The sequence below is a fragment of the Hylobates moloch genome, unplaced genomic scaffold (genome assembly GCF_009828535.3).
Source record: "Hylobates moloch isolate HMO894 unplaced genomic scaffold, HMol_V3 SCAFFOLD_2, whole genome shotgun sequence".
Lineage (NCBI taxonomy): Eukaryota > Metazoa > Chordata > Mammalia > Primates > Hylobatidae > Hylobates > Hylobates moloch.
This window is the reverse complement of record NW_026652277.1, coordinates 64,640,478-64,662,603: the sequence shown is the minus strand read 5'-3', so window position 1 is coordinate 64,662,603 and position 22,126 is coordinate 64,640,478. Positions and strand designations below refer to the sequence as shown.

Sequence of the window (22,126 nt, the reverse complement as noted above, 5' to 3'; positions counted from 1 at the left end):
CTCATTCCCCTACCCTTCTCTCCAGAGGTAGCCCTTGTTACAGAGATGCATATCCTGTTTGGAGTTCATCATTCTGAAATTTCCCATACGCTTACTTCGTGTGTTGTGCTGTTTTGGTGGGAGAACCTGAGATTGATAAGTCTTAAACAGTACAGTATTGTGTAGTATCATCCTGCGACTTCCTTTTTTTTTCTTTTTTTTAGCATCTGTGTCTTGGAGCTGTTTTTCATTTTAGTATGAATCAAACTATATCCATTTTAAGTGCTTCATAAAATTGCATAGTATAGCTATCACAGAGTGAATATGGCTGTTTTTCTCCATTAATGTACACCCAGATTGCTTTCGACTTTACACTTTTAACTACAACAAAAAACGACAATGAAGATCCACGCGGCTCCTTGCAGATTTGTCTGTTTCTTGAAGATAGATCATGAAGTATGTACAGTTTTTATTTTAATAGGCAAACCAAATGTTCAGGCCACTTCTGAAAGCACACCTTCCAGTGAAAAGATGACATACCATGGTTCAAACTGGAGCTCTAGGTTTTTTGTTTGTTTGTGTGTTTATTTGAGGCAGAGTCTCGCTCTGTTGCTCAGGCTAGAGTACAGTGGTACGATCTCTGCTCACTGCAACCTCCACCTCCTGGGCTCAAGCGATTCTTCTGCCTCAGCCTCCCAAGTAGCTGGGATTACAGGCACGTGCCACCATGCCCAACCAATTTTTGTATTTATAGTAGAGAGGGGGTTTCACCATTTTGGCCAGGCTGGTTTTGAACTCCTGACCTCAGTTGATCTGCCCAGCTTGGTCTCCCAAAGTGCTGGGCTTACAGGCATGAGCCACCACGCCCCGCCTGTTTTTTTGTTTTGTTTTGTTTAAAAAACAGTCTTACTCTGTAACCCTGGCTGAAATGCAGTGGCAGGGCCACTGTTCACTGCAGCCTGTACCTCCCAGACTCAAACAGTCCTCCCACTTCAGCCTCCTGAGTACCTGGGACTACAGACAAGCAGGTGCCACCACACCTGGCTCATTTTTTATTTTTTGTAGAGACAGTGTCTCACCATGTTGCCTAGGCTGGTCTGGAACTCGTGGTCTCTAGCAGTCCTTCCACCTAGGCCTCCCAAAGTGCTGGGATTACATGCATGAGCCACCAGGCCTGGCCTCAGTTCTTCATTATACCTACCAGGTTGTGTAGTCAGGAATCAACCTTTCTATGCTTCAGTTTTCTCATCTATAAAATGGAAAGGCCAAGTTAGATGATCTCTGAGTTCAAGCCAGTTTACAGAGACAGGGTCTTGCTGTAATCCCAGCACTTTGGGGGGCTGAGGCAGGCAGATCACGAGGTCAGGAGATCGAGACCATCCTGGCTAACACAGTGAAACCCCATCTCTACTAAAAATACAAAAAATTAGCCAGACGTGGTGGCGGGCGCCTGTAGTCCCAGCTACTCAGGAGGCTGAGGAAGGAGAATGGTGTGAACCCTGGAGGTGGAGCTTGCAGTGAGCGCTGAGATCGCGCCACTGCATTCCAGCTTGGGGGACAGAGCAAGACTCCATCTCAAAAAAAAAAAAAAAATTAGCCATGTGTAGTCGTGTGCACCTGTAGTCCTAGCTAGTCAAGAGGCTAAGGCTGAGGATTGCTTGAAGTCAGGAGTTTGAGTCTGCAGTGAGCTATGATTGTGCCACTGCACTCCAGCCTGTGAGAAGTCTTACCCCATGATATGGCAAGTACTTAGCAAATGTATCAGTTGAGTGGTTTGATAGGTGGGGGAAGAGAGAGGCGATAGGGTGATAGTGGTGGTGAGTTAGAAAAAGTCTCTTACAGGCAGTACTGTTGGAATGATTATTTTCGGTAAGTTTACCAGGTAAATTCTTTGTGGATTAGGTAATGAATTTTTCAGACTCTGTCTCTGAAAAAAAAAAAAAGTGTTCCCTCCCTGAATTGTAGAGGCCAAGTTACTTTCTTTGACCCTAACTTCATATTCTTCCAACTTTTTTACCTCCTCATTCCCCTACCACCTTCTTTTCTAGGAACTGTGTAGATAATTTCTAGAAGTTGCATTTTCCCCAATCCATTGACTCATTCTGCACTGCACCCCCAGCACTCCCTTGTCATGACTGTACTTTCTTCCTGCACAGGACAAATCCTGTAGATTCTTCTCATATTCCATCTCTTTTCCCTTTTCTGACACTTGCCACTGTTGGCCGCTGTATTCTTAAAACTTGCACCTCTCATTACTCCATTCACTGGCTTGACTTCTTCTGCCCATCAAGAAAAGTTGCTCAGAGTTCTCTCCATCACCATCATTGTCTTCTTTCTTTTTTGTGTTCTCTTAAGGCACTCTGAAGCATACCCAATTACCAATAATCCCAATTACCATATTTCTCTTCTGAATTCCGGAATCATACATCCAACAGCATGCTAGACGTTTCTGCCTCGATGTCCCACAAGTATATTGAAAACCACATGTCCCCACACCTATTAGGATGGTCATTATCAAAAAACCCAGGAAATATCGTGTTGGCAAGGATGTGGAGAAATCCAAACCCCTGTGCATTATTAGTAGGAATGTAAAATGTTGCAGCCTCTGTAAAAAACAAAACAAAAACAGAGGTCCATCAAGAAGTTAAAAATAGAATTATCATATGATCCAGCAATTCCACTCTGGGTGCATGTACAAAAGAACTGAAAGCAGGATTTGTAGGGAAAGAAAACCATACACCTTTAGGGAATGATTTGAAATTCGTATGTGTCACTTCCAACTATCTTATTCAGCCGTGCCTCATCATTTGTCCATAGCTAGCTGCAAGAGGCTTGGAAAAGTAGTCTTTTTTAATTTTTTTTTATTTTTTATTTATTTATTTATTTATTTATTTATTTATTTATTTATTTATTTTTTATTTATTTATTTATTTATTTATTTATTTATTTATTTATTTATTTATTTTTTTAACTTGAAAACCATCCTTCGATACTGTTTATTCATAAGGAAATAAAGGTGTTCACCAGGCACTATGAAGTAAAAAGGCAGGTTACAAAGCAGCATAAATAGCATAATCACACTTTTGGAAACACACAACACAGAGGGAAAAGTAGTCTTTAGCTGTGTGTCTATGAGTTCAGAATAAACCTATTACTACAGAAGAAGAGACAAATAAATATTGAGGCAACCACTAGCAGTTGCTGGCACAATATTCAACCCTGACTTCATGAGTGCCTTGCCCTTTCAGAGAAGATGAAGTATTAATTCACTCAAACTTATCTAATGAATGTATGATTCAGCATGAGATGCAAGGGGTAGAAACAAAAAGTGAGCTTGAGATCAGGATTAATGCAGGTGTAACTGGGCACTGACCTGGGTTTAAATGGAAGAGCAAGGGCTGTCATCCAACAACTTATTCAACTTAAGCTTCTTAAAATAATTTTCATGCTGACAACGATACAAACATGTAGGAAGATCTTCTTTTTTGCTGGTTCAACATGTGAACTTGGGTCTATCATTGGCTCTTTTACCTACTGGGTTCTACCAGGTTTATGACTCTTCTGCTGCATATTCAAGGTGGCATTATTCACAATAGCTAAAAGGTGGAAGCAGACCAAATGTCCATAGGCAGATGAATAGATAAACAAAATGGTATAACATACAATGGAATGTTATTCAGCCTCAAAAAGAAAGAAAATTCTGATGCATGTTACAATATAGATTAACTTGGAGGACTTTATGCTAAGTGAAATAAGTCAATCACAACAAAACAAATACTGTATTGTTCCACTTACATGAGGTATCTAGAGTAGTCAACTACTACATTGCCAACAACTAGAGTAGTCAACTCATAGAAACAGAAAGTAGAGTGGAAGTCGCCAAGGACTGTGGAGAGGGGGAATGGGGAGTTGTTGTTTAATGGGTACAGGGTTTCAGTTTTGTGAGACAAAAAGTTCAGAGATTGGTTATACAACAATGTGAATGTACTTAATGCCACCAAATGTACATTTTACAATGGTTAAGATGGTGACTTTTATGTTACACTTATCTTGCCATAAGGAAACAAACAAAAATATGTCCCCATTAAACTCTGTATTTATTCTGCAATCTGCTTCTCTTAATGGTTTTTCAAATCTCCATGACTGGCATTTACCAGTCATCCAGACAGAAAGCTAGGTGCTAACCTGAAATTCTCCTTGTGTGTCACCCTCTCTGTCAAACTGATAAGCAAGCCCTTTGGCACTATATTCTTAATGTCTATTCACACTCCCCACTCTGTCCATCTGCTTGTTACATTTTTCAACTCTCTCACCCAGATTTGCTGCTGATACTATTATTTTCTTAACTGCTCCCTCTGCGCTAAATTGCTCCATTTCAAATTATTTTCCATGTTTTGACTAGAATCATTTTTTTTTTGAAAATCCAGATGTGAACAAATTATTTCCATACCCCAAAATACATTAATAGTTCCCCACTGGCTGCTACTATCTAGAATGGAAAATAAGGCTCTTGCTGATCTAGTCCATTTCTTTCTTTTCTAATTCCTTGCTCTTATTTCTTCTTGTGCCTTTTTTCATACAATGCACTCCAGCTATAGGAAACCCTTTGTAGTTCCAGAGAACACGTTGTACTGTTTTATGCCTCTACGACTTTGTTTATGCTACACTGTGTGCCTGGACTGCTAAGAATCCTCCTCCCCATCCTGTCCACCTGGTGAACACCTGGGTTTCTTTGAAGGCAAGTCAAAACTTATGCCCTATATGAAGCTTTTTCTGACTACTTCCTTTTTCTCTTAGTCAGAATTTATTTTTCCTCCTTCTTAACTCCTATACAAAATTTTTTAAAAATATTTGCTTCTGTAACATTTTATTGCACTTGTTTTACATCTGTGGGTCCCTTTATTTCATCATAATTATTTTGAAATCAGGGCTGTGGCTTAGTTTTCTTTATATCCTTAAAACCCAGACAGTGTTTGGAATACTGTACATATTTATTAAAAATTGGCTGGATATATTATTATGTGGATTTTTTTTTTTTGAGGCAGAGTCTCTCTCTGTCGCCCAGGCTGGAGTGCAGTGGCATGATCTTGGCTCACTGCAACCTCTGCCTCCCAGGTTCAAGTGATTCTCCTGCCTCAGCCTCCCGAGTAGCTGGGATTACAGGTACCTGCCACCATGCCCAGCTAATTTTTGCACTTTTAGTAGAAACGTAGCTTCACCATGTTGGCCAAGCTGGTCTTGAGCCCCTGACCTCAGGTGATTTGCCAACCTCGGCCTCCCAAAGTGTTGGGATTACAGGCATGAGCCACCGCGCCTGGCCATGGATATTAATTGAACATTCATTCAACGAACATTTATTGAGCACCTGTTATAAGTGTTGGGGATACCAAGCATCTAGTGCATAATTTAGCAAAACAGATAGTTTAAAGAAAATAGTGTTAATACTTACCCCATGATATGGCAAGTACTTAGCAAATGTATCAGTTGAGTGGTTTGATAGGTGGGGGAAGAGAGAGGTGATAGGGTAATAGTGGTGGTGAGTTAGAAAAAGTCTCTTACAGGCAGTACTGTTGGAATGATTATTTTTGGTAAGTTTACCAGGTAAATTCTTTGTGGATTAGGTAATGAATTTTATTAACCATTACATCTTTGAAGCTTAGCACAGAGATTATACTTAGTAATGTAAATATATTGGTGGAACAAACAGAACCCATAAAACATTTTGGGTTCAGCCTATTGACTTCATTGTATCGGTACAATTTTTCTCCAGGTTGGGAATAGCTGGAGAGAAATTGAGAAATCATGAAGGATGTTGATGCTTTTTAAAGAGTGTGGATATATCCTATAGGCAACTGGTCTAGGAGAAGCTTTTAAGCAGGAAAGTTGTAGGACCAACTTTGTTTATTAGGAAGAAAATAGAATTGGAGGGGAAAGACATCAAAACCCAGAAAATGTTGAGAGATCATTGTCTGGGTGAGTGATGATGTTGGGTTTTTGTGACAGCAAAAATGGAGAGGAAGGGCTGAATTCTGAGAGTTTTTAAGCCTATCAAGATGTAGTGATGATGAGATGAGGGAGGAAAGATGGAGAAAGTGAAAATGAGAACAACAGGGTTTGTTCTGAGGCTTGTGGGCAATAACGTATGTGACAGCAATTTATAAACTCAAAATATTGCACACAGTTGGTTGTTTTTATTATCTTTTTCTAGTTGCTCTGAGTTTAGATTGGGAAGGTGGCTGTACTTTTGGAGACGTGTTCATATCTAAGGAAGATATCAAATTTCGGATTAGGTTTTTATTTTGGAGACTTTTCAAGGAACATGAAAAGATTATCTGCGCAGACAAGGCGAGTGACGGAAAGAACTCAGTTCAACTCCATCCCAGGAAACACCTTCTGATCTCCACAAGCTTTTGAGGAAGCCCAGAGCCGCAGAGCCCCACCCACTTCTTTCCAGGCCACGCCATCCTTCCTCACTCCCGGCCGCCTCCCTAGCCAATCACCGCTCAGCTCAACGTCATCACCGAGCGCCATCAGAGAGCGTGTCAGAGGCCGGACCACGTGTACTGTGTTGACTGTCAAAGTCTCCCGGAGCCCAATTTCCGGAAGCGGTGAGTTCTGAAAGAAGTTCCTGCACCGTAGGACTTCCCCAAGTCTGCGAATCCCCAACCATGAGCGCCTCAGGCGTACTGTCCTTTACCCAGCAAGGATGGGAGCAGGTGCTGGCCAAAGTGAAACGGGCTGTGGTTTACCTGGACGCCGCCTGCGCCGAGAGCCTGCACTGGGGCTGCGGATCCACCCGTCTCCTGGAGGCGGTGGGGGGTCCTCACTGTCACCTGCGAGAGTTGGAGCCCGACGCAGTTGGTGGTGGAGCCAAGCAGCCCAAGGCGGTGTTTGTGCTGAGCTGCCTGCTGAAAGGCCGGACCGTGGAGATCCTACGGGACATCATCTGCCGCAGTCACTTCCAGTATTGTGTGGTGGTCACAACCGTGAGCCACGCTGTCCACCTCACAGCTAATCATGTCCCAGCGGCGGCAGCGGCCGAGATGGAGGGGCAGCAGCCGGTGTTCGAGCAGCTGGAGGAGAAGCTGTGTGAATGGATGGGCAACATGAACTACACGGCCGAAGTGTTCCATGCCCCGTTGTTGCTTGCCCCTGTTGCTCCCCACTTTGCCTTGACTCCAGCCTTTGCATCCCTTTTCCCACTGCTACCCCAGGATGTGCACCTCCTTAATAGCGCCCGACCAGACAAGAGGAAGCTGGGAAGCCTGAGTGATGTGGACGCCACTGCCCTAACCCCAGAGCTGCTGCTGCAGATCAGATGCCTAGTGTCAGGCCTCAGTTCTCTGTGTGAACATTTAGGAGTACGGGAGGAATGTTTTGCTGTAGGTTCCTTAAGTCGGGTCATCGCTGCGGATCTGGCCAATTATGCCCCTGCAAAGAACAGGAAGAAGACTGCTGCAGGCAGGGCATCAGTGGTTTTTGTGGACAGAACCCTGGATCTCACAGGTAAGTGCGTTGCTCTGGAGTTCTTCATTACCATTCCCCACATTGCTGAGACTTTCATTGATTCAGCATATATTTTATTGACCTTTTATTATATATCAGATTGAGGATACAAAGATGAACTAGATGGACACGGTCTCTAATCTCACAGAGTTTATTGTCTAAAGTGGAATACAGACAGGTGAATTAGCAATTACAGTAACATTTGTTAAATGCTGTAATGGGTAGAAATGTCATAAATGCCCATTGCCTTGTTAAACAACAGCTTTAGCCCAAGATCATGCTGAGGAAAACTGTGCACCTGGGAAATTTTATTTTTAGAAATTTAAGAATGCCAGTATTCACAACAGTCCTTCATAAGAAGATTCTGGTTTGTTGGAGAAGTATTAATAGATGACTCAGCTGAAGGAAAACTACTGTATAAGAAAACATAAAATTATCACAGACAATTGAGGTTTAGGAAATGAGTGTTCAAAAGTGAGGCTGAACTTAAATGTTACTAGTAAATGAGATGAAATAGAATTGTAGAAAATATTTTCAAATGTTTATTGATTTATTTTTAGCTCTATTGTATTAAAGATTAAGTAAATAATCTCAAATTGTAATAATGTATTATTTACACAAAAGAAACAAATGTAATCCTTAAAGCAGATGAAGAAAAGACACTTTCTGATGTTTGATATGTTATTTTCAAAGGTCAACTTTATTGTTCTCTAATTAGGTTGTATAATACTGTTAGTAATATAGCCTAGCCACTTCGAAGTCCAGGGAGAATAATCGGAAAACTGACATTGGTAGGCATTCCCTTTAATAGGTCAGAAACAAAGTTGAATTAAGTTATAAAAAACAAAATAGGTATATTTGAGTTTTTAATCTTAATAAGATTAATTTTCAGATAAAAAATGGAAAGTAGACTAAATGGTAATACTGAGATGCAAACTTAATTATGTGACTGGAAAAACCAGGTGTCCAGTCTGTGATTTAAATATATAAGTAATAACTGTAGCATCACAGAGTCCATAGGGGATTAAAAGATAAAACCTGATAAGTAGATACTTGTTGAGTTTTTTTGTGGATGCTATATATTACTGTTACTTCTATCTCTTTATGCCAAAAATGTAACAAAGTTGTTTCATAATCAACTGGGAAGTTCACATAATTTTGTACTCTCCCCTAAGACTTTAGTTAGGCAAAACTTAATGTCCCACTGTCCAGCATCATAGTAACAGCTCTTTACATCTTCAGTAGCTAATACTTTTTTTAAACATACAGAATAAATAAGGTGAGCATAACTTCTGCCCTCTAAAAGTTTGCAATATAGTGTAGTCAAGTATCAATATAACGTAGTCAAGTATGATTTAGAGCCCGGCACAGTGGCTCATGCCTGTAATCCTAGCACTTTGGGAGGCTGAGGTAGGCAGACTCCTTGAGCTCAGGAGTTTAAGATCAACCTGGGCAACACAGCAAAACTCAATTTCTACAAAAAATTTAAAAATTAAATAAAAAATGAAAAAACCATCCAGGCATGGTGACCTATAGTCCCAGCCACTCAGGAGGCTGAAGTGGAGGATAACTTGAGCCCAGAAGGCACAGGTTGCAGTGAACCACCATCACATCACTGTACTCCAACCTGGGTGACAGAGTCAGATTCTGTCTCAAAAAAGAAAAAAAAAAGAAAAAAAGAATGCTTTACAAAATAAAGACACATAGAAAGACACAGTTGCCATTTGGCAGCAATCATTTTATTTTATTTTATTTTATTTATTTTTTTAATTATTATTATACTTAAAGTTTTATGGTACATGTGCACAATGTTCTGGCTCTTGAGATTGGCTAGGGTGTTTTGCTAATATTTTTCAAGTTCAAAATTAAAAGGTAGGAGATGGTGGTAATGCTGGGAATTAAATTTACTTTCTTAGTTCAATTCTGAATTTTATCTTCATGTAAACTTTTTTTTTTTTTTTTTTTTTCTGAGACAGCGTCTCACTGTGTTGCCCAGGCTGGAGTGCAATGGCGCCATCTCGGGTCACTGCAACCTTCGCCTCCCAGGTTCAAAGGATTCTTGTGCCTCAGCCTCCCAAGTAGCTGGAATTACAGGCAGGAAAGCCACCACCACGCCCAGCTAATTTTTGTATTGTTTTGTTCTGTTTGGTTTTTTAGTAGAGATAGAGTTTCACCATGTTGGCCAGGCTGGTCTTGATCTCTTGACCTTAAGTGATCTGCCCACTTCAGCCTTCCAAAGTTTTCGGATTACAGGCGGCTTCATGCAAACTTTTAAATTAAAATCCTTTTGATTAAAGATTAACTCTCATTCCAGTGGATGGTTCTTAATCCTGGGATTATAATACACTGAAGTATTTATATTTGCTTTAAGGTGTGATTGTATATTACTTGTCAAAGTATTGAAATTTGAGTCCACTAGTAATGGCTAACATTTGAAAATGAACTGTTTATCTCAGCACTCGGCATATGTAAATTCCTTTAGTTTTCACAATAATTTTTGAGATAATTATTATAATTATCCCCATTTTACGGATGAAACTGAAGCACAGAGGAGTTAAATAACTTGCCTCAGATCACACATGTATTAAGTGGCAGAGCTAGGATTTGAACCTTGGCAGTTTGCTCCAGTGACTACTCTTATGTGTGGGTGTGGGAAAAGTTTGAGAACTGTTGTCCTGTACAGTAGAGATGATCATTATATGGTGTGTCCAGAAGTTAGCAGCTTCAGAGACTAAACATATTTGGACTCCAGTGCTGCTTTAGTGCTCAGAAAAGTGTCTGATCTTTTTTCTCCCTGATCTGCTTTTCCAAAACATGCAAACTAACTAACTTATATCTTTATTTCAGGGTTCAGAAGATACTATTTAAAATAAATAGGTATGAGACACAGTTGGGAAGCCATATAAAGGGCTGACTAGATTTTTGGTGTTAGATCCATGCCAGGATAACATCACATCCTGGCTTAGTGACTTTTTTGTGCTATTTGACCGTCATTGAGCTGTTGAGGTTTTCTCATTTGTAAAGAGGGAAAAATATCCACCTATTTTTGTATTCTAACCTGTGGGAAGAATATGAAATAATTCCTTTTTTGTTGTTGTTGTTGAGACAGAGTCTTGCATGTTGCCCAGGCTGGTGTGCAGTGGCTCAATCTCAGCTCACTGCAACCTCCGCCTCTTGGGTTCAAGCGATTCTTGTGCCTCAGCCTCCTGAGTGGCTGCGATTACAGGCACATACCACTACACCTGGCTAATTTACATATATATATATTTTTTAGTAGAGATGGGGCTTTACCATGTTGGCCAGACTGGTCTCGAACTCCTGACCTCAAGTGACCCTCCCACCTCAGCCTCCCAAAGTGCTGAGATTACAGGCATCAGCCACTGAGCCTGGCCTGAAATAATTCCTTCATTCAAAAATACATATTATCTATTACTCAAGGAATAGGCAAAATAGTGCTAAAAATATCCAAATCCTTCCAGTTAGGAAGTTTAAATTTTGTTTGGGAATGAAGACAGTAAACAAATTACTAATATCAGTATAATAATATGGACTATTAATATTAATGAAGGTAGGTGTGGTGGTTTAAAAATATGTCTACAACCCCGTCTCTACTAAAAAATACAAAAAATTAGCTGGGTGTGGTGGCGGGTGTCTGTAGTCCCAGCTACTCCGGAGGCTGAGGCAGGAGAATGGCGTGAACCCAGGAGGCGGAGCTTGCAGTGAGCCGAGATCACACCACTGCACTCCAGGCTGGGTGACAGAGTGAAACTCCGTCTCAGAAAAAACAAAACAAAACAAAACAAAAAAATGTCTACAAGCTGGGTGTGGTGGATCACACCTGTAACTCCAGCACTTTGGGAGGCCAAAATGGTGGATCACTTGAGCCCAGAAGTTTGAGACCAGCCTTGGCAATATGGTGAAACCCCATCTCTACAAAAAATACAAAAAATTAGCTGGGCATGGTGTTGCATGCTGTAGTGCCAGCTCTTCAGGAGGCTGAGGTGGGAGGATCACCTGAGTCTGGGAAATCTAGGCTGCAGTGAGCCATGATTGAGCCACTGCACTCCTGCCTGGGCAACAGAGCAAGACCTTGTCTCTCTCTCTATATGTGTGTCTACAAATTCTTTGATACCTCTTCCTTCAAGAAATACAGTTTAAATTCCCCTCCCCTTGAGTGTGGGCTAGGTTTAGTGACTCACTTATCCCCTTCTCCCTAGAATAGCATATGGCAGAAATGCAGGAGTGTAATTTTCAAGACCAGGTCCCAAAAGGCATTGTGTCTTTTTCCTTGCTTTGTTCTTTTGGATCTCTGGCTCTGAGGGAAGTTAGCTACCATGTCATGAAGAGACTCAAGCAGCCCTATGGGAGGCCCATGTAGTGAGGAAATGGGATTCCTTCCAACAGCCAATGAGGAACTGAGGCCTCCTGTCAATAGCTTTGGGAGTGAGCTATCTGAGAAATGGATCCTCCTGCCCAGTCAAGCATTCAGATGACTGCAGCCCCAGCTGACATATTGACTGCAATTTTATGAGAGTCTCTGAGTCAGACCCAGTTAAGCCACTCTGAATTCCTGGATGCATAGAAATAGTTGAGATTGGCCGGGCGCGGTGGCTCATGCTTGTAATCCCAGCACTTTGGGAGGCCGAGGCGGGCGGATCACGACGTCAGGAGATCGAGACCACGGTGAAACCCCGTCTCTACTAAAAATACAAAAAAATTAGCCAGGCGTGGTGGCGGGCGCCTGTAGTCCCAGCTACTTGGAGAGGCTGAGGCAGGAGAATGGCGTGAACCCGGGAGGCGGAGCTTGGAGGGCGCCGAGATTGCGCCCACTCCCCTCCGGCCGGGGGGGGGGGAGAGGCCTCCTCCCCAAAAAAAAAAAAAAAAAAAGAAATAGTTGAGATTAATACATTTGGTTTTAAGACAGTAAGTTTTGAGAGGATGTGACATTTGAGCAGAGGCTGAAAGAAGGGAGGAAGCATGCCATGTGGCTACCTAATGATAGAACATATAAGACCCAGGGAATGGCAAGTGCAATTGGCCTAAGGTGGGAGCATGTGTGTCATGCTTGAGGACCAGTAGGAGGCCAGTTTGACTAAAGTGTTGTGAGCAAGAGGGAACACTGATAGGAGATCAGTTGGAGGGGCAGGTAGAGGGAATGCTTTGTAGGTTAAAATAAGGATTTAGAATAATAGCCAAAGTATAATGGGAATCAGTTGGAGAGTTTTGAGCTGTGATGTGATATGATCAAATTTATGTTATATAGGATCATTTATGTAAAGAGTATGGGGATTGAGGTAGATCCTCAATATATGGTAGCTACTGTTACTAAAGAGATTACGAGAGCTTAGTTATAGTAATCTTAGCTCTGCCCTTTCCTAGTCAAAAGTCCTTGGGCAAGTTGCCTAACTTCTGCCTCTCAGTTTCCTGATCTGTAAAATAAGGACCTCAGAGGGTAATTGAGAGGGTAAAATAAGTTAACATGTCTATCTTCTAGAACAGCTAGAGAAAAAAATGAAGTAGAGTAAGTGAAAGGTTCCCCCTGCCTGATCCTGCAAGATCACTACAATTCTGGTTACTCAAGGCAGTGTTAAAAATGGTATGAATGGTCTCTGTTCATTTCATAAGCATATTAGTCAGGATTCTCCAGAGGGACAGAACTAACGGAATATATGGATTGAGCTCTTATGAAGACTTCTCAATTCTTGCTTCTCATTTTATTCCATATAAGACTTAAAGACAAGTGAAGATGTTACATGCCTTATGATAATGACACTAACACACATATAATCCACAGGATCATACAGAATTGGTATTTTCTGGTCCTGGTAACTTGAAAAGTTCAGCCCTTGAAGCAATTGGCTTAGTTTGGGATCTCAAATCCTTGAAGCAATTGGCTTAATTTAGGATCTCAAATCCTAGGAATAGTTTCAACTCTCTGGGAAACAAAGGTGGGAGAGTTGCTTGAGCTCAGAGTTCAAGGCTGCAGTGAGCTATGATTGCACTCCAGCTTGGGCAACAGAGTGAGACTGCCTCTTTAAAAAAAAAAAAAAAGAAGAAAAAAAAAGAATAGAATATTAAAAAATTCAGCTTTAAAATTTCAGGATAGTATCATCTTACGACACTATTTACCTGACTGACTAGATGCAGATTATTTATTTATTTATTCATTCATTCATTCAGCAAATGCTTACTGATGCCTACTATATGTAGGCACTGTGCTAGTGAGAGGTGACAAAGTGTTAGCAGCTCTGGCTTGCTCTCAGTGCCTCCTCGGCCTCAGTGTCTGCTCTGGCCACGCTTGAGGAGCCCTTTAGCCCACTGCTGCACTGTGGGAGCCCCTCTCTGGGCTGGTTGAGGCCAGAGCCAGCTCACTTGGCTTGCCAGGAGGTGTGGAGGGAGAGGCGTGGGCAGGAACTGGGCCTGCCTGGCGCTCGCAGGCCAGTGCGAATTCCAGGTAGGCGTGGGCTTCACGCGCCCCTCACTCAGAGCGGCCGGCTGGTCCAGGCAGTGAGGGGCTTAGCACCCGGGCCAGCAGCTGTGGAGGGTGTACTGGGTCCCCCAGCACTCCCAGCCCACCTGCACCATGACTGAATTCTCGCCAGGCCTCAGCCGCCTCTCCACGGGGCAGGGCTTGGGACCTGCAGCCCGTCATGGCCGAGCACTGCCCCTTCCCACCGTGGGCTCCCATGGGGCCCGAGCCTCCCCAATGGGCACTGTCTCCTGCTCCATGCGCCTGGTCCCATCGATGGCCCAAGGGCCAAGGAGTGCGGGCATGCGGTGCAGGACTGGTGGGCAGCTCCACCCACGGCCCTGGCATGTGATCCACTAGGCAAAGCCAGCTGGGCTCTTGACTCGGGTGGGGACTTGGAGCTAGAGGATTGTAAATGCACCAATCAGCACTTTGTGTCTAGCTCAAAGTTTGTAAATGCACCAATCAGCACCCTGTGTCTAGCTCAAAGTTAGTAAATGCACCAATCAGTGCTCTGTGTCTAGCTAATCTAGTGGGGACTTGAAGAAAGTTGTGTCTAGCTAAAGGATTGTAAATGCACCAGTCAGCACCCTGTGTCTAGCTCAAGGTTTGTAAACACACCAATCAGTGCTCTGTGTCTAGCTAATCTAGTGGGGACTTGGAAAACTTTGTGTCTAGCTAAAGGATTATAAATGCACCAATCAGCACTCTTTGTCTAGCTCAAGGTTTGTAAACGCACCAATCAGCACCCTGTGAAAATGGACCAATCAGCTCTTTGTAAAATGGACCAATCAGCTCTCTGTAAAATGGACCACTCAGCAGGATGTGGGTGGGGTCGGATAAGGGAATAAAAGCAGGCTGCTGAGCCAGCCCCGGCAACCCGTTTGGGTCCCCTTCCACATGGTGGAAGCTTTGTTCTTTCTCTTCTGCAATAAATATTGCTGCTGCTAACTCTTTGGGTCTGTGCACGCTTTTATGAGCTGTAACACTCACCATGAAGGTCTGCAGCTTCACTCCTGAGGCCAGTGAGACTACGAACCCACTGGGAGGGATGAACAACTCCGGTCGGGAGGAACCAACAACTCCAGATGCACCGCCTTAAGAGCTGTAACACTCACCGCGAAGGTCTGCAGCTTCACTGCTGAAGCCAGCGAGACCACGAACCCACCAGAAGGAAGAAACTGAACATGTCTGAACATCAGAAGGAACAAACTGCGGACACACCATCTTTAAGAACTGTAACACTCACCGCGAGGGTCCGTGGCTTCATTCTTGAAGTCAGCAAGACCAAGAACTCACCAATTCCGGACACACTAGGTGCTAGGGATGCAGTACTAGCCACAGCAGAAATGAGTTCTGCCCTCATGGAGCATTAATTACAACCTGTGAGGTACATGTTGACTAGCTGATTGTGAATGTGATTAGCTGTATGAAGGGCAAAATGCGAGTTTTGTCGAACAGAAACTAAAAATGTACGTTATTTTTGATAGAAGGCATGTGATAAAACATTTATCCAGCTTGCTTTCTCCTCCCATTTTATGAATTTACATTTTCTTGTCTGCTTAAACAGGAGCAGTTGGACATCATGGAGACAACTTAGTAGAGAAGATCATTTCAGCACTTCCCCAGCTCCCAGGCCACACAAACGATGTGATGGTTAACATGATAGAGCTCACTGCACTCCAAACTGAGGAAGAAAATTATAATGTGGTTGCACCAGGCTGTCTTTCACAATCCAAGTAAGATATGTAGTTTTTGTCCTCTTATCTTTCTCTATCTTCCCATTTCTTTTTCTCCTAAATTGAGTATTCCCATAGGAAAAAAGCAATGAAGAGTTGGTCTGGTTGAAAATTTCACAGTGGGTAGCATTTAGCAAAAAGCATTTTTTCTTAATTTTGAAATAACCATATCCACTAAACATAACAATAATCCAGAAAGCATGGAATTTTATAGAAGTGTCATTTACATGTAATATAAGCTTGTTCCCAGGATTGGTTAAGTGAGTCAGTTTATGTATCTCCATTTCACAGATAGTTTCACATGGAATTGAGTCTAGTCTTCCTCAGTTTCTTTTTTCCAGCTGACTTTTTCACATCACTAAAAAGCAACTCAAACAGCAATGAAACCATCCCATCTTTTTATATTAGATGATATGCCTGTGGATATCAACAGAAGTTTTTATTTCTAAGTATATTTTTTTCACATGCTTAGAGGAATCAGAGAAGATTATGTACGTTAAGTTATGCAGAGTTTAAAAAATGAAAATTTCTCCAGAAATGACAATAAAAATATATGGTAGTCACTTTCTCAACTTTGTCCTTTATTAACAGTTCTCTTGGGAATTACTCTTATTTGAAAAAATGAAAGTATTAGAAGGGGAAAAAGTATGTAAGTGTATCTGTTTCTTATTTTCATGTTTTGTATTTTTAAATAAAACAGGATCTTTCAGTATTACAGTGGTAAATCTTCACTGTAGCAGATGCATTTGGAATTTCCTCCCATATTTATTAATATAATTAGTATATGTAGCCCCTGAAGTTTTTAGCCTTTTTGTAGATAGTTAAGAATACTTATTGGATACCCCATGTTTGTGGGTCAATGTGGGAAGAAAATGGGAAGTTCTATACTTTTGTCTATTTTGTATGTTTACACATACAATAAAAGCATAGGCCTAAAGGCTTGCAGCTCTACAAACCCAGAAGTGATGTGATTGGAAACACATTTAGCTGTTCAGAGAGCCATTCAGAAGTTAATTATTAAGGACTTAACTGTGAGCCTTACTCTAGGTTAACTAACAAGAATGACATAAAATACTATATTATTCTTCGAACACTCTTTTTCTTGGGGAGTTATGATTTATACCCGAGCATAATTTGAAAACAATAGGAATGATATGAAGTTAAGATTAATGTATCTGCTATGGAGTATAATTTCTACAAGTAAAAGTATCAGGTTACTGTAGTCTTTGTAGATCAATGTAGACCTTGAGGCAGTGGCACTGCTTTAATTATGTCTTGAATGACTTAGAAAAGAGGAGGGGGTTGATGTGAACCAAAGTATAGAAACAAAAAATGGTCAGGGCCTGACGTCAATGAGAGATGACCTCATTGGACCACTTCTGTCATCTACTCTGTTCACATTTTTTGGGAGTTATGATGAGCTAGGTACACTTCCAAGTATTTTACATTTGGGAAATTAAATTTTACAGTATCCTAATGAGGTAGATGTTGTTATTCCCCTATTTTATAGGTAAGGAAACTGAGGCAAAGAGACATTAAGTAACAGAGTTAGTGGAAGGTAGAGCTAGAAATGAGTCTAGAATATTTGACTTTAGGCCAGGTACAATGGCTCATGCCTGTAATCCCAGCACTTTGGGAGGCTGAGGCTGGTGGATCACCTGAGGTCAGGAGTTTGAGACCAACATGGCCAACGTGGTGAAACCCTGTCTCTACTAAAAATACAAAAATTAGCTGGGCATGGTGGCGGGTGCCTGTAATCCCAGCTACTTGGGAGGCTGAGGCACGAGAATATCTTGAACCTGGGAGGTGGAGGTTGCAGTGTGCCGAGATCATGCCATAGCACTCCAGCCTGGGCAACAGAATGAGACTCCATCTCAGGAAAAAAGAAAAAAGGGTTTGACTTTCGAGCCACTGTCTTAACTTCTATGCTATCTATGTGAAGGGTCCAGAGAAGAGCTAGGCTCTTGAATAGATTTAAAGAGATGAGAGACAAAAATAAAGTTACTCTTTGAGTTAATTTGGGAGTCCTGTGTTTTCAACATAGTGATTATACAAACAATGGAAATCAATTTTGGCTAATTTAAGCAATAAAGGGTTATTAAAGGGTATTGGGTAGCTAAAAGAATGAAAGGAAGGATTATTAATCAGATTTTTGAAAGGACAAAATAGTTCTAGGAATGTAGGACGCAGAGGCTCAGGAAAAGCCTCTTTAAGGCATTGACATTAGAGAGACTGAATTTTAACTGTTTTCTTTGAGTCCTTCTGCTTAAGATTCAGATTCTTGGGGAAATGGTAAGATTGACTTTTCTTGGCCTTTATGCCACGTTTTGGCCAGTGTGGGTTGGGAGCTCTTTATACTGACTAGAATTATGCTAATATCATATGGCATGGCAGAGGGGTGGTTCTTCAAAGGAAAATGGAAACACTTATCAGAAGATGGGGGAACAGATGCTGGACATGCAAAAATAGTAGATGCCCCTTAATAATAGCACACACTTACAGAGGACTTTTTGTATAACAGGCATCATTCTGAGCACTTAATATGTATTAACTTATGTACTTCTCACAGTATCTCTACGAGGTGGATTCTATTGCGTTCTCCTTTATAGAAGAGGAAGGAAGTTAAATAACATGCCTAAGGTAGCGCATACAGTTAGACGTGGTGGAGGCCTATATTTGAACCCAGACAGCCTGGCTCTAAAACTAGTGTTTACCATTACCCTATGCCACTTCCACAGAAACCTAAGGTAATTACAAAAAAAAAAAAGTAAGCTCCCCAGAGGAGTTTGCAAAAAGAAAGAAGAGTCCATCATTGGACAGCAGGTAAAAAAGCAAATTTTTAAAAGTGTAGTAGAACAAACATAGGTATAAAAGTATCTCAGTCCTGTAAGTAATGTTTTGGTTATAGTCACTTTATTTAACCTTGACTCTCCAGCACTGATTCTATTACAAGCTTAGACCAAGGCTAAGCCAATCTTGGAATCTCATTTCCCTTGGCAGTGATGCTTTAGAAATGGGCAAGTGACAAGAGAGAAAGTCTTAGGGCTTCTTGGTCAGGTTTCTTTGCTACTGACAAGAGACTCAATAGAAATATTCTTCCAGATGTGACCAGTATGTCAGACATATTGAGTCTGATAACTGCTGCAGCTATCTTGCTCACATCTGGAAGTTAATGCTAACACGTGGAAGGTGGCCTTGCCAAGAGAACTGCAGAGAGAAGCAGCTATAAGCTCCTTGATGCATGATGTTTGGACGTTATGTTGTACGGGAGAATATATTTCCTATTGTTTAAGCCAAATTTAGTTGCTGTTTTCTATCACTTGCAGACAAAGTCTTCATGACACATTTTTTACACCTCATTATTTCATCTCATAAAATGAGGGCATTGGCCTAAATGACTCCTAAGGCTTTTCTTGGGTTTAAAATAAAAATCGTTCCTAACCGAGCCCCTGCAGTGACTCGCTGTGCCTCTCACTTAGGCTATGTTCATGTATACATATTTCGTCTCCATGGTCTTTGCCTTCATTAGTTGTCTTTTTCTTCTCATTAGACTATGAGTGAGTGTTACCATAGATTATGAGCTTTGAGTGCTATTCAAAAATCACACCTGTAATCCCAGCATTTTGGGAGGCCCAGGTTGGTGGATCACTTGAGGTCAGGAGTTGGAGACCAGCCTGGTTAACATGGTGAAACCCCATCTCTACTTAAAAAAAAAAAAAATACAAAAATTAGCCAGGCATGGTGGCACATGCCTGTAATGCCAGCTACTCAGGAGGCTAAGGCAGAAGAATCACTTGAATCTGGGAAGTGGAGGTTGCAGTAAGTTGAGATTGGGCCATGGCACTCCAGCCTGGGTGATAGAGTGAGACCCTGTCTCATCGCTTCTCGGCCTTTTGGCTAAGATCAAGTGATAGAGTGAGACCCTGTCTCAAAAAAAAAAAAAGAGTATGGTCATAAGTGTCCAAGATGAGTCTAGAGGGATATAAATAAAGAAGAAAGCTTTAGAGATAGCAAGTTTGGTGAAATAGTGAAACCGGAAGTCAGGTTGTAAAAGATAAAGCGATAGGTGGTGAGAAAATTATAAACAAATAGAGGTCTAAAGCAATAACTGGGAGAAAAATGGTAGTTTTTTTCAATTGCTTAGAAGACTGAGGGAATTATGTTGATTAATTTATCTGCAAAAGAAGAATTGAAATAAATCACAGCTTTCCTAGCATAATTTGTATGTCTATCAAAACAATAATAACTACTACGTTCGACCAAACCTACCAGAAACTTCTCAATGAAATGAGAGTAAGGATAAAAATGTTAGTACTAAAAGGCAAAACAAGTGAGTGCTTGGCAACAAATGTGCCTGCAGTGGAAAAGTCTTTAAAAAGCAATAAGCTTTGATAGTCAAAATTTATTTGCTAAGATAATTTTTATAAAAGGCTGTTTATAATTATAGCAATTGAAGTTAATGCCAATGCAAATGAGAAATTGAGAACTTAAAATGCATTTTAACATGGCCTTCCAGTCCTTGTCTGTTGTTCTCTGGATTATGTGGAATATTTCAACAAGAAGCAGGCAGAATCTTTTCTGCTTTTATGTTTTCCTCCTGTTGAAATGGGTTTTTATTCTGTGCCCCGCCCGGCTCCACTATCTCTAACCATTTTTAGGTCCTTAAACAACCTTCACCTGATGCCCTACTTTCATTTACTACATCTGCGCTTGGCGCTCCTGGCTCTGCGCTAACCCTGCACCTGCAGTGCTGCTGGTTCTGTTGGGTTCAGTATCTGCCGCTCCCATTGCTCTCTGTATGCCTCCTGGTGAAAGCCAAGACCTCACAATGGCCTACAATATTATGTGCCATCTGGCTTCCTGGTCCCCTCTGACTGTGTCTCTTCTTTTCTTCTTTCCAGCCACATAAGCTTCATTGCTGTTCTTCCAATTGGACATGCTGGGTCCTGCCTCAGGGCTTTGGCTCTTAAAGTTCCCTCGACCCAGATCATTATTCCTGCAGATACACACTTGGCCCCATTTCCCTTTTTCCTTCTTAGTGAGGCCTTTCCTGTCCATCTTAGCACTTCATGTCCCCTTCCCTATTTATTTATTTTTCCTCCATAGCACTTACCACTTTCTAATATATTAATATTTATGTTGTATTTTGGTCTCTTCCTTTGCTAGAGAGCTATGGAGAGAACTCTCCACTAGGGAGTTCCACGAGAGCAGGGATATTTATCTGATTTATTTGCTGCTGTGTCCCCATTGCCAGGCACTCCTGGCATTCAAGAGATATTTGTTGAATGAACACATGGTGATGGATGCTGCCAGGGCAGGATCGGTGAGTGAAGTGAGGCTACCTGACTAAGACAGAGAGGGTGAAGCCGGAAGAGAGCATGGGGATCTCTAGACTCTGGAATATTTCGAACACTGTCATTGGTTTAGTAAAAACATTTGTAAAAAAGGGGGGAACTATATTCACATTTGCTTATGACACATTAAATGTATCTGGAGAATGTTTAAGACACTGATGACATTAGCTACCTGTTACACTGATAGCATTAGCTGCCTCTGTAGTGGAGTGCTGGGTGACTGGAGATACAATGAGAAGTTAGTCAAATGAATGAGGATGGAGGCAGGAGGGAGATGTCTTACTACAAATACCAGTTTGAGTATTTTGAATTTTCAATCGTGAAAGTTATCTGTTATTAAAAATAAATAGACATTGGGCTTAAATAAAAACATGACTTCCTTCTTAAGCTAGCTTAAGGTAGGGTTCTCACTTCTAGGAAAGAAAGTTGTTGTCTCTTACTTTGGAACCTCTACAAAGCTTCTCTCCCCTATATTGTCCTCCATCCTCACTGAACTACTCTTCATTTTACAACTTCTATTAAAATGCCAGAACATTATACTATAATTGTTTACATGTCTCCTTCCTCCACTAGACTGTAAATTCTTTGAGAGTAGGAGATGTACTCTGATACTTTTAAGATGTACTAGTGAACTGAGTACAGCAATCAATAAATGATTGAATAAGTTGTAACGTTAGATTTGAGGCCAAGGCTAGGGGTGGTGGTGGCTCATGCCTGTAATCCCAGCACTTTGGGAGGCTGAGACAGGTGGATCACTTGAGGTCAGGAGTTCGAGACCAGCCTGACCAACATGATAAAACCCTGCCTCTACTAAAAATATAGAATTAGCTAGGCGTGGTGGTGTACACCTGTAATCTCAGCTACTTGGGAGGCTGAGGCAGAAGAATCGCTTGAACCCAGGAGGCAGAGGTTATAGTGAGCAGAGATTGTGCCACTGCACTCCAGCCTGGGCAACAAGAGTGAAACTCCCTCACAAAAAAAAAAAAGAAAAAAAAAAAGATTTGAGGCCAAGTATACAAATGATGACATAAATCCATGAAAAGCCTTATCTACTTCATTTTTGTACTTAAGTCATTGTC

General features: G+C 41.5%; 1 protein-coding gene across 2 annotated transcripts in view; it reads left to right on the top strand.

The window, feature by feature from the left end:
* Window positions 1-6,504: 6,504 nt before the first annotated feature.
* SCFD2 (sec1 family domain containing 2) overlaps window positions 6,505-22,126 on the top strand; it is a 500,388-nt gene continuing 484,766 nt past the window's right edge. The window contains exons 1-2 of one of the 2 annotated variants that reach the window (XM_058434181.1): window positions 6,505-7,485; window positions 15,525-15,693. In XM_058434181.1, coding sequence (XP_058290164.1) covers window positions 6,648-7,485; window positions 15,525-15,693 — 1,007 coding nt within the window. In that variant the 5' untranslated portion in view covers window positions 6,505-6,647. The remainder of the gene's footprint in view (window positions 7,486-15,524; window positions 15,694-22,126) is intronic. The other variant, XM_032150992.2, reaches the window with a different exon arrangement.